At 37.3% G+C, this 13375-nt stretch overlaps 1 protein-coding gene across 2 annotated transcripts in view; it reads left to right on the forward strand.

Moving 5' to 3' along the window:
• The window catches only part of LOC127935322 (CUGBP Elav-like family member 3), a 54504-nt gene extending 43158 nt beyond the window's left edge, over positions 1–11346 (forward strand). Inside the window, exons 6-16 of one of the 2 annotated variants that reach the window (XM_052533099.1) lie at positions 2830–2878; positions 3379–3504; positions 4716–4795; positions 5003–5146; positions 5770–5914; positions 5992–6165; positions 6305–6364; positions 6869–6973; positions 7285–7428; positions 8102–8238; positions 10258–11346. In XM_052533099.1, coding sequence (XP_052389059.1) covers positions 2830–2878; positions 3379–3504; positions 4716–4795; positions 5003–5146; positions 5770–5914; positions 5992–6165; positions 6305–6364; positions 6869–6973; positions 7285–7428; positions 8102–8229 — 1155 coding nt within the window. In that variant the 3' untranslated portion in view covers positions 8230–8238; positions 10258–11346. The remainder of the gene's footprint in view (positions 1–2829; positions 2879–3378; positions 3505–4715; positions 4796–5002; positions 5147–5769; positions 5915–5991; positions 6166–6304; positions 6365–6868; positions 6974–7284; positions 7429–8101; positions 8239–10257) is intronic. The other variant, XM_052533100.1, reaches the window with a different exon arrangement.
• The last annotated feature ends 2029 nt before the right edge of the window (positions 11347–13375 follow it).

Below are 13375 nucleotides of genomic sequence, written 5' to 3' on the forward strand. Positions count from 1 at the left end.
GCGCTGCAAAACAAGCTCTTACATTTGAGATCAGATTAGTAATCACCAGAGGGAGTTACACTAGGAAAGCCGAAGAACTGATCCAGAATAGACATATAGTAGGATCTTTACAGTGCTTTACATTACTGCAGCAGTCAGTGAGATCTGCTTTATTAGTCATCCTGATAAACGTCCTTCTGTTTGTGTCGTGTAATATGTTTTTGGCATCATGTAAGGTTTATACAGTGCTGTATGTGTGCGAGCGAGTGCCTGATCAATACGTACCCCAGATGAGCGATCGCGGCTGGTCGGATAAAACCAAGCCATCTGAATTGGGCCGAAATGTCACCTGCCGCATAATTAATGCCTTTATGTTGATTTGGGCAATTTAGCTCACAGCTTCTCTTCTTGCCTCTCATCTAGTCCTTTTATTAATTGTATTTATTTAAATTAGGGCTGTAGTGATTAAATAATTCCATTTAGAATTGTGAAATAATTTAAATTACAATACTAAGTTTCTACTATTTTCTTTTCATTTAGTAAAAAAATGTTTAGTCCTAAAATCATTTTATTTTTGTTTTTAGAGAACAATAAGGAAATGGTTTTATGACCTAACTGGTAATGTGTTGTCGCATTTCTTTTACAGTAGCATTTGTGGTCAGAATTGTGATTTAATTGTCATTTTATATTTGTATATACATATACTAAGGTTCATAAGTTTGGGGTTAGTAAGATTTTTTTTTATGTTTTTGAAAGTATCTTATGCTCACCAAGACTACATTTATTTGATCAAAAATACAGTCATAACTTTAATATTGTGAAATATTATTGCATTACTATACTATACTATATATAATGTTTTATATAAAAATTTTTCAGGTATCTTGAACGTTTTCTTTTAATCTATGAATAGAATGTTCAAAAGAATGGCATTCATTTGAAATAGCAATTTTTTGTAACATTATCAATCATAAAATGATTAATTTAATATGATCTATTTTTGATTAGTATTAATATTTCATTTTTGTACAAATATTTCTGCTTTAATATTACTACATAAATGTATCTGAGAAACAAAATTACACAGCATGTTAAGAGTTGCTCAAATGTCTTAAAGGGGGGGTGAAATGCTCGTTTTCACTCAATATACTGTTAATCTTGAGTACCTATAGAGTAGTACTGCATCCTTCATAACTCCAAAAAGTCTTTATTTTTATTATATTTATAAGAGAAAAATAGTCTGTACCGATTTTTCCCGGGAAAACACGAGCGCCTAGAGGCGTGACGTGTGGGCGGAGCTAAAGAATCACGAGCGCCAGTAGGCTTTTGAGTTGAGAGCATGAGGAAGCTGTGACACAGATCCAGAGGCTGAAATGTAACAAGAGCAGCATCAGCACAGGCGGTATGCTATGTGGTATGTACTGAAACTGTATATATTTGCTTAGCGGTTTTGGAAAATGACTAAGTTCCACTTTATGTAGTCTTTTTTTTTTTTTTTAACTGTACATGTGGAAAGTGCAGTTTGATGACAACATCGCATGTTGTTTACTTGATGTGCTTACACGCTGATAGCTAAGTTAACAACACAGAGATATTTGAAGCAGTTTTACTCACCACCTGCGGTTCCAACACACAATCATGACCCTTTTCCGTTGGGACTGCATTATCCTTAAGAAATAAACGATGTGCAATCCGAAATGCAGGGAACAAACAAAAACACTTGCACAACTCCGTTGATGCTCTGTAAAAATAAACTCCATCCACTGGTCCCTTAATGCTGTTTCTCTTTTGGTAATCTGTGCAGGGTTGTCTTGCCCTGGCAACCAAAAACACACTTCTTTTGTGACTTTTCGCGACGCTCTCGCTCTGATCAGGCTGTGCTCAGCCTCTCAGTGCTCTGCTATACGGGAGCGCGCGCTCTTCCGGGAGAAGTGCCCTCAGGACCCATATAAGGAAATTCCGCTCCATCTAACGTCACACAGAGCCATACTCGAAAAAAACTTTCCGAAACTTGTGACAAACCGGAAGAGGTTTTTTTGGAACAAAAATACTCCTTCAAACATACAACTTAATTTTTGAAACTTTGTCCATGTTTATCATGGGAATCCAACTCTTTAACAGTGTAAAAAACTCAGTATGCATGAAATAGCATTTCACCCCCCCTTTAAAGACATATTATAGAGACTATATTTAGCATTTTACATCAGTTGATTTTGTAGTCTTTCCTATGTAGAAAAGATTAACTAATAAGAAGAGCATTTAATAACTGCATTTAATAACTTTACTCCCTTTTTTTTGTTCGTGTATGCTTAAAATAAGTGAAAAATCTCTCTGCCCTCTTTCCCCTGGTGCCTTTTTCTCTCTTCTGTTTCACAAACCCAGAATCTCTCACCATTTTAATCTGCTGTGCATCTGTAATCCAGATTAGCCAGCGAGCGTGCTTAATCTCATCACTTCCCCAATCCTGCGGGGGTGTGTGCTTTTCCCGGTGCATGAGAGAGAGAGGGGGTGGGGGGGCAAGATTATGCTGGATGGAGAGAGAAAGAGCATAAAACCAATTCATGATGAGAGATAAAAGTGGGGGAGAGAGAGATGGCGATTAGGCCTCAAATAGAGGCAAACAAGTACAAAGGCTACATGGAGAGATCAGAGACCAGAGATAAAATGATGGACACCCAACAGAAGCAGGGCCAGTGTGGAGATTTTGCTTTTGACTCGGGAATATTGAGGCAGATGGGCAGGTTGTGAGATCTTCATCATGCACATACTGTAGATTCAAGCACAAGAGGAAGTGAAAGATCTGGATTCTGAAGTGCAGTTGATCATGTGATCATGTGCTCTGTGTTTCAGATGAACCGCCCCATTCAAGTGAAGCCAGCAGACAGTGAGGGCAGAGGAGGTATAACACACACACACACACACACACACTCTTGGCTGTCTGTCCATCTATACACACTTGATTTATAAATAATATTTACCTTTGAGAATGTCTTCAAAGGACAGTTTTGCCACATTTTGCTCACTTACCAGATAGTTGTGTCTTCAAAGTAAACACATATTTCATATTTTGTGTTACAAATATGACCAAAATGTATTAATAATTCAAGAGTTCAACATTTTAAACCCATTAAATGTGCATGGAATAAGTACAGACTGATTTAATAATCTCTTATTGGATGAAAACAGCAACACAATCCGCAAGTGACGGTCCTCTAGGGCCCTCTAGTGTCCATTAATGTCATCACACTGTGAAGCTTACACTAACATGAAGACGTGAGACGTGACAAATATTATGTGCGATGATTTGATGGTTATTACCACTTAAGGATGATACATGATCTCACACAGCCATTGCTCTGATAAATGTATATTTATCATGATCTGTCTTTCTGTTTGTAGACAGGAAGCTGTTTGTGGGGATGTTGGGGAAACAGCTGTCAGACACCGATGTAAAAAAAATGTTTGAGCCTTTTGGAAGTATAGAGGAGTGCACGGTACTCAGAGGGCCTGACGGAGCCAGCAAAGGTGTGCAGACCACATTCAAATACATGCACTGCATGCTGCCCTGCAGAGAAGAGGGTTAACCAGCTTTATCATGAGCTTCAATTCGAATATAATACCACTACTACAAATAACCATAATTATTATCACTTTTGTATTTCTGGTCAACAATTGTAATGAATAATTTATGATACTAATATATAATACTTTTGTTTAAATAATGTTATTAATATTATTAAAATAATAATAAATTGTTTATCATTATACAATATTTATAAATATAGTATTACTAATAATAGTAATTATTGTATTGTTAATCAAGGTTTTTATTTAATAATTTAATAAGCATTCAATTATAACTGAAAGACTATCATTTCCATATTTCTTCTTCATCTTCATAATATATATTTGTATTAATTCATTTATTTATTAGCATTTCTTGTTTGGAAGCTATGGTTTAAATGGATCTTCTCACTGTGTGTTCAAGTACATTCCCTTAAACTATTTTTTTTGTTTTATTGATCCTATTTTACACAGATATATATATATATATATATTATTTTTTTTCCCCATTTATTACAATAATTAAAATTGAATTATTATTATTATTGCTCTTTTATTAGCATTTCTTTGGGAGATGTGGTTTAAGTGGAACTTCTTGTCAGTGTTCAATTACGTTCCCTTAAAATACTCTTTTAGTGAACTCCATTTGTCACACATTTTGAATACAGGTGGCCAATTAACCACTTTTTTTAAATATAAATTATAACAAATAAATTGTTTTAGCAAGGCTTGCCAGTTGTCTTTGACTGAAGGCTCTTTCGATAAGATTGCACATCTGTACCAGCACTGTAGTAATACAACACTAGTAGGGTTGCAGCAGTGTGTTTGCTCATGCACACGTATGTTGGCTAATGAATGATAGTCCGTTCGCAACAGCCTGTGATTTATAAAGTGATGGATGTGTGGGCTCCGTGTAATTATGTGTGAGGTGAATGAAACAGATGCACCTGTAGTAGTAAATCATTAACTGTTTTACTTCTACTCTCCCATATGTACAGATGTAGGCCTTGGGAAATAATGTGGGCATTTGTACCAGCCTCAGCTTGTTTTATTTGATTTAATTTGTTTAAATACTCCCACTTGATGATGCATTGGTGTAGACAATAAAATGTCTGCCTAATGCATTTGCCACATCGCTCCAGCCCCGTCTAATAATGTGTTGTGTGTTGCAGGTTGTGCTTTTGTAAAATATCAGAGTAATGCAGAAGCGCAGGCGGCTATTAGTGCTCTACACGGCAGCCGCACTCTCCCGGTTAGTGTCTCGTTCACGGTCACATTCAGGATTAATACACCTACAGGCATAATACAACACAGTAGCACATTGTTTATATATTCATACTCACTCACTACAGAGTCTTTAGCTTTGTATTAACATCACCCACTGCATATTTTACCTCAAGACTTCTCAGTTTCTTTTATTTGATGTTGTTTGAGAATGAGGATTTCTTTATCCCCTCAGGGTGCATCTTCTAGTCTTGTGGTGAAGTTTGCAGACACAGAGAAGGAGAGAGGAATCAGGCGTATGCAGCAGGTGGCCTCCCAGCTGGGTGTCATTAGTCCCATGAGTCTACACCTGGGCGCCTACAACGCCTACACACAGGCAGTGAGCACCAACACCACACAACATCCAGAGCAAGAATATATTTGGTCTACTGTTCAAAAGTTTGGGGGCAGGTTTAAAAGATTTGAAATTGTAATAATATTTCACAATATTTACAGTTTACTGTATTTCATGTCGAACAAATGCAGCTTTGGTGAGCTTTTTTTAAAAACCTTACTGAAACCGCCCAAACTTTTAATCAGTAGTGTGTGTTACATAATATGTCCACTGAGGAACTAAATTTGGACTTGAACAGTATATTTAATCATTTAAATCCAACAAACATTTTTGAACATTGTCTGTCTTGCCTGACTAATTTCTTATTGGTTTCATATTTTGATTTCTAATGCAATGACTTACTTTGGAGTGGCTTATGTTTACAAATATTTGATGGGCCAATGTTTGTACCAGGATTTAGTTCACAGAAAATACATTGGGATGAAACTGAATTGGGATTATAGCAATAACTGGAAGTTGCACTGGGTTTGGTACCAGAAATACTTCCATAATTACTTTTCATTCTGCACACAGGAAATTGTAATTGAAATGGCATTTTACTAATAAACCCTGCAAAGGACTTAAAACTAGTCCAACTTTGCTCAGAATTTTTTTTTTGTCCCATTCAGCTCGTCCAACAGCAGGCCTTGGTGGCTCAGTCCGCATATCTGTCTCCTGTGGCGACAGTTGCAGCGGTGCAGATGCAACAGTTGGCTGCTCTCAATCCCAACAGCATCATAGCCACACCCATCGCCTCAATCACGCCCTCCTCAGGTGAATTACAGTCTGCTACAAAAGCAATTGGGTCTGTAGAAACATTCCAATTCTAAGACTTATTGGATTAAATCAAGTATTTGTCATGGGTCATTCTGATGTAGGTACGAGCACTCCTCCAGCCATTGCTGCCACACCTGTGCCTGCTTTGCCTCCACCAATGACAGTCAACAGTTACTCTCAACTCTCTGCGCCCAATGGCCAGTCTGCCTCTGAAGCCCTCTACACTAATGGAGTCCATCCATATCAGGGTGAGGGTAGTTCCTCCAGTCTTTATTCATCTTAATACTATATTGTAGGGCTGAACCAGAAATTGTGTTATGATCATGATTCACAATGTCATTACTAAGTGTCTCATCCCTGCTGTTTTCATTTCTCTCTCTCCTTCAGCTCAGAGTCCTGCATTGGATCCTCTCCAGCAGGCGTATACAGGCATGCAACACTACACGGGTGAGGCTTCTGAACTCCTGAAATCCAGCTTGAATTTTGTTGTCTGTGAGGAATGTGGAATCTAGTACTCCCTTTTTCAAAAAATAAAATAAAAACAGCTTTTTACAAACATGGCGGTTAAAATTTCTAATGCGGTTAAAATAACAAAACATTGTTTTTCCATATTTTTCATGTTTTTACTAAATGAAAACAAACAATAGATATTTATTCATATGGATGTTTTCACTTGTATACACCAATCTAACCCCCTATACTTTTACTAAAACATTTTAAACACTGTTAACTGCTACATGTGGCTTCGGCGTAAATTATTTCATTGGTGTGGATTGCTCGAAAGAACTGATTGACAGAAATGAATCAAGCTTCATGAAGATTTTTTAGTTGCTTACTGAAGCGGGTCACTAGCTGAGTTGGTTTTGGCAACTTTTACGGCAAGGCTGACTGATGCACTTGAATATATTCCTTTACCCGATCTCATGTTTAACTTCATTACTCCGCCCACAGCTACATATCCTGCTGCTTATGGATTGATTGGTCAACCATTTCCACATCAGCCCACTTTGGTTGCCCAGCAGCCACAGCAGCCACAGCAGCTGCAACAACGAGAAGGTAATGATGTAATTTCCTGTCCAACTGGCTACTTTATAACCACTGACATCCTGTTTTGATTATTACCTAGACTATTACTGAACGTATTTCTCAATCATTGTTCTCTGAATCTCATGCTGTGCCACGAAAACATTCAAAGCACCATCTTTCATCCAGGGATCAACATGGTTCCTTCCTTTTTATGATAGAAGAATTAGACTGAAACAGTGGAAAGATGGTGTGGTAGAGTGTAACAGTGTGGTCTGATGTATTTAATGTATTTCGTTCTTCTTGCCAGTGTCTCATATCTTCTCTCCTCTTATTCCCTCCAGGCCCAGAAGGCTGCAATATCTTTATTTATCATCTGCCTCAGGAGTTCACTGACTCTGAGATGCTGCAGATGTTTCTGCCCTTCGGTAATGTCATTTCAGCCAAGGTGTTCGTTGACCGTGCCACTAACCAGAGCAAATGCTTTGGTAAGTGATTTCCAAAATGTGATTTAGATGCTCTATATATATATATATATATATATATATATAATATTGGATATATAAAAATTGAAAATGTTCAGTACATAATGGAATATTGCTTTAAATGAGGTATGGTGACATGTAGGCATAAATAAGGTGTGTTGAAATATAACATGAAAATTATGTGAAATACTATTTAAATATAAGCATAAATAAGACATAAAATATATATATTTTTTTCATGTAACATGAAAAAGGATGTGAAAAATGCCTTAATATGAAAAACATAATGAAATATGTAATGAAATACACCCTAATATTAAAATAATCATATCAAATGAATAAATCGGGCATGAAATTAAAGTAAAATTAACATGAAAACTATAAAAATACAAAATACGACATGCCTTGAAATGAAAAATGACATGAAATGTGCTTTGAAATTAAATGTATCAATATATTGACGGCAGGAAAAAAAGATGTATGCCGCCTTGTTTATTTATTTAATCAATTATTTATTTAGTCTGTTAAATCTCTTTGTAGGTATAAGAAGGTTAGCGTTAAAACGCTGTTAAAATGACAAGGGAATCAACAGTGAGTCATTCAACGAAGCACTTCCTCCACCGCATTTACATCTTCTGTTCCTTTCTTGTTTCTGGTCACACCCTTCATGTCTCAGGTTTCGTAAGCTTTGACAACCCAGCGAGCGCTCAGGCTGCCATCCAGTCCATGAACGGCTTTCAGATCGGCATGAAGAGGCTTAAAGTTCAGCTGAAGAGGCCTAAAGACGCCAACCGCCCATACTGAGCCGAGCAGGTGAAGAAAACAAGTGCCGCTCCATTAAATCTCTCAAGTTTTATGCTGTGTGAGCAGTTCTAAACTAACACGTCTAGCCTGTTTTGACTGATTAAAATTGTTACCACTGACCTAATGATTAAGTATTAAATTCTGTAACCTAAAGCATAACTCGTCAGCATTAGAGCTTAAAAAACAAACAAAAAAAACCCTCATTAATTTCTACTTTCATTTATTGTTTTTGTGCTGTGTCATTGTTCACAAAAAACAACAACAACAAAAAAAACAACAACAACAATCAAACAAACAAACACATCCTCATCCACACCAAGGCTGCCCTGTCCAATCATAACTCGTGCGGAGACCACGCCGCTACGGCTACGGTGGCCTAGCATCCAATAAAGCTCCCCCTTCCTCCCACAGCGTTGGTTTGTAAGTTGATTGGCCTGTGTTGATTACTGTGGAGATATATTCCTGCCTGTGATGGTTGCCATTAGCAGTTTTGTTTTTTGGCCCTTTGTCATGTATCCTCCATGCTGAGAGTGCATGGCGGGTTACCGTGTTGACTATGGACTGTGTTTGGTGCGTTGTGACTCTCTCTCTTTTTGTTTTATTAATACTGATCAATAACTGACACTAATCTGTGATTTACTCCTTAAGTAGCTCCGGTAGCTAATGGAGTTACTCAAACTAAATTGATCCCATTGAACTCTAATCAACCAGCTCAATGTGCTGCTTTTGGGTGGATTTTGTTTTTGATCAGTCTCCTCTGTGTTTTGTTTGGTCATGACTCTATTTCTTATATGAAATACTCCCATATGTAGTCTGGTGGTGTAATAGTTACTGTGAATGGTGGGGCGGGGGGGTCTCAGTGTGGTTGTATTTGATTCCAAGAGCATTTGTGCTAGTGGATATGCTGTTTCGTGCAAACGAGTGAGCTTGTGTACGTGCTTGCGTGAATGATTGCGGACGATTCGTGCTTTTGAGCGTGAGAGCGGACGAGAGGTAGGGAACTTCATTCATTATATCTCTCAAACCCTCTCACGCTGAGGTTTGAGGTGACACTTTGTGGTTGTTATGGTGAAACAAGTGACGCATTGTGCCGACCAAAGAACAGCATTCCCCTGTAGGAATTCTGGGTTATTTTAGGGAAGCCTATAGTTCGTTTATATTCAGTCATTCGTCTGAGAAATCAAAAAAGATGCAGTTAAGACAACGTCTGAACACAATACAGCCCAGAATTCCTATGGTGCATGTTGGAAATTTGTTTGCCTGCCAAGAAATGTTTCCCCATTTGAAATGAACACTAACAGAGAAACACACTCTTGCATTGAAAACCCCATTCACTGATTCTCAATGTAGGTTGCATGGAAGTATAGAATGGTAAGCATTAGGCTACGTCCATATTAGCAATTTTCTCTATCCACACTAGCATTTTTAAGCGTTTTCCAAAAGTTGCAAACCTGAAAATGCTTAAATTGCCTTGCTGTGCTAACATTAAAACATCATAAACGCTATATTCTTGCACAAGTTTTTTTTTTTTTTTTGCAAATATCCCACCTCTCACTCAGATTGTTCAACATATGAAGATTGTACATAGTAAGATTTATATTTAATAACAGTATTAAATTGAATAGAAGGCACATCAATATTGGTACAACCAAAGATCTATATGGGTACAATATGTGTCACATGACTAAACGTAGCTCCGTTTTCACAGTCAACATTACAACGAAAAAAACTGTGTTTTCAAATTTATAAACTTCTGAGAGCATCTTCAAACAGCTTTTTCTTTTTTTTTTTCTTTTTTTTGCTGGACAAAAATGGGAACTTGTGATATTTTCAGATGCAAGAAAATCCGATTTTTAATTTGGACGAAAGGCCAAAACGGAGAGAAAAGCAATGCGTTTACAGACTTATCCAGATTAATGTGGACGTAGCCTTAGATAACCTTCCCAAATGCACAATAGTGTTGAAACAAGTAGGAGTGTTTTTTGTGACTTGATCTTCACTACTGTTTTCATTTTCTTTCTCTCACAGGGAAGAAAGGAGAGGACTATCAGAGTACAAGTCTCTTTTCCTCCTCTGCAAATAACGGGACCAACAACTTTCACAAAACTACAGTATAAAACCTACCGAGATTATTTAAACAAAAATGTACATTTAATCACAAAGACAGACTTATCGCAAGAAGTGCAGGTTAAATAGAATGATTTGCTACCTTAACTGTATACAATATAGGACCAATCAGCAACGCAATGCTACTTGCTCTTCTGCTTGTGGGTCGTGACCTTTCTGCCCTCGGCCCACACATCTACGCCCTGCACACACACACACACACACACACACACACACACACAAATGGGACCAATGCAAATATGTCAGTACCACATGATTTTCGCATCTGGGTTCAAAGGAACTATGAACTATTAAAGTCTTTCTGCAGCAATGTAAAATATGTATATAGAAATTCGAGGGGACCATGTGTAGACATATTGAAACGGTTGGGAGGGTGGGACTGGGTCAATGTGATCAGAGCAAAGAATGATGGGTGGTATATGGTAGATAGAGAAAGAATGTCCTTTTGGGAGTTTTGAAGGATTTGCTCTTGGTCTTCATCTTCAGTACTTAAGGAATCAAATGATCTGTGGTATGGGATGCTGGTCCTATTTTGCAAACCTCCCTAAAACGACTGAATTTAGTTTATCACAGAGAGGCAGTAGTTAGAGTAATTTATTTATTTTTTAGATTTTTTCATTTTTCTTTCTTTTTTTTTTAAATTGTGGATGATTCATGAAAATGTATTTCATTGTATATATCATGCTTTTAAAATGAAGGTCAAGATGGAAACATTTAGGATACTATTATTATTATTATTTAGGGAAAGTGATTTCTATCTTTTTTGCAATTAATTTATCAGTTTCTTCATGGAGGGCATTTTTTAAATTATTTATGAAGATAGGGGATCACTGGCACATGTTCCGATGAATCCGTGTATTTTTAGATATTTTATTTACAGATTTACCATTAATGAACATTCATTATTATTCTATTTATTTTCTTCAACTGTTGTTTCACAACTTGTCAATTACAAAAAAAAAAAGAATTTGAATAAAATTTTAAACAATATTTTTTTGTATATCTGTGTGTGATTACAGGAATAAATTTGTTTGTATATGTGATATTTTCAGATGCATAAAAATTCTGATTAAAGGGATAGTTCACCCAAACGATACACGATGTTCGTGAAGATACATTGATGTGTACAGACACAAAATGATCAGTCTGTGCAAGAAACTCAATGGTATGTATATCTTTTTTTTTTTACCTCTGATTCACACAATGTTCTAATTGTCCGAACTCTCCTGAGCACGTCCTCCAGAGCACGTTCACAGCAGCAGACATAAGGCGTCGTCTTCTTGCTTTATGCCGGATCGCAGACTTATAAGTGCATTACCACCACCTATCCCTCAAATGGACCACTGACACTATCTACAATCTCCATTAGGACTGTCAATGGTCCACTTTATAGATTTATATACAGGTGCATCTCAGTAAATTAGATTGTCATGGAAAAGTTCATTTATTTCAGTAATTCAACTCAAATTGTGAAACTCGTGTATTAAATAAATTTAATGCACACAGACTGAAGTAGTTTAAGTCTGGTTCTTTTAATTGTGATGATTTTGGCTCACATTTAACAAAAACCCACCAATTCAACAATCTCAAAAAATTAGAAAATGGTGACATGCCAATCAGCTAATCAACTCAAAACACCTGCAGAGGTTTCCTGAGTCTTCAAAATGGTCTCTCAGTTTGGTTCACTAGACTACACATTCGTGGGGAAGACTGCTGATCTGATTTTGTTGTCCAGAAGACAATCATGGACACCCTTCACAAGGAGGGGAAGCCACATTGCCAAAGAAGCTGGCTGTTCACAGAGTGCTGTATCCAAGCATGTTAACAGAAAGTTGAGTGGAAGGAAAAAGTGTGGAAGAAAAAGATGCACAACCAACCAAGAGAACCGCAGCCTTATGAGGATTTTCAAGCAAAATCGATTCAAGAATTTGAGTGAACTTCAAGGAATGGACTGAGGCTGGGGTTAAGGCATAAGCCACTCCTGAACCACAGACAATGTCAGAGGCGTCTTACCTGGGCTAAGGAGAAGAAGAAATGGACTGTTGCCCAGTGGTCCAAAGTCCTCTTTTCAGATGAGAGCAAGTTTTGTATTTCATTTGGAAACCAAGGTCCTAGAGTCTGGAGGAAGGGTGGAGAATCTCATAGCTCAAGTTGCTTGAAGTCCAGTGTTAAGTTTCCACAGTCTGTGATGATGTCATCTGTTGGTGTTGTTCCATTGCACCAAGAAATTTTGGAGCACTTCATGCTTCCTTCTGCTGACAAGCTTTTTAAAGATGCTGATTTCATTTTCCAGCAGGATTTGGCACCTGCTCACACTGCCAAAAGCACCTAATGTTGGTTAAATGACCATGGTGTTGGTGTACTTGACTGGTCAGCAAACTCACCAGACCTGAACCCCAGAGAGAATCTATGGGCTATTGTCAAGAGGAAAATGAGAAACAAGAGACCAAAAAATGCAGATGAGCTGAGGCCACTGTTAAAGAAACCTGGGCTTCCATACCACCTCAGCAGTGCCACATACTGATCACATCCATGCCACGCTGAATTGACGCAGTAATTAAAGCAGAAGGAGCCCCTACCAAGTATTGAGTACATGTACAGTAAATGAACATACTTTCCAGAAGGCCAACAAATCACTAACAATGTTTTATTGATCTTAAGAAGTATTCTAATTTGTCGAGTGAATTTGTGGGTTTTTGTTAAATTTAAGCCAAAATCATCACAATTAAAAGAACCAAGGACTTAAACTACTTCAGTCTGTGTGCATTGAATTTATTTAATACACAAGTTTCACAGTTGGAGCTGAATTACTGAAATAAATGAACTTTTCCACAACTTTCTCATTTATTGAGATGCACCTGTATATATAAGAGCGATAGACTACAACGGTTTGAGTTAAAAATCTCCATGTGTGTTCTACTGAAGAAACTATGTCACCTACATCTTGGATGCCCTGGGGGTAAGCAGATAAACATCAAATTTTCATTTTTGGGTGAACTATCCCCTTAAGTATGATTAA

The sequence above is a fragment of the Carassius gibelio genome, chromosome A19 (assembly GCF_023724105.1).
Source record: "Carassius gibelio isolate Cgi1373 ecotype wild population from Czech Republic chromosome A19, carGib1.2-hapl.c, whole genome shotgun sequence".
In the NCBI taxonomy this organism is placed as follows: domain Eukaryota; kingdom Metazoa; phylum Chordata; class Actinopteri; order Cypriniformes; family Cyprinidae; genus Carassius; species Carassius gibelio.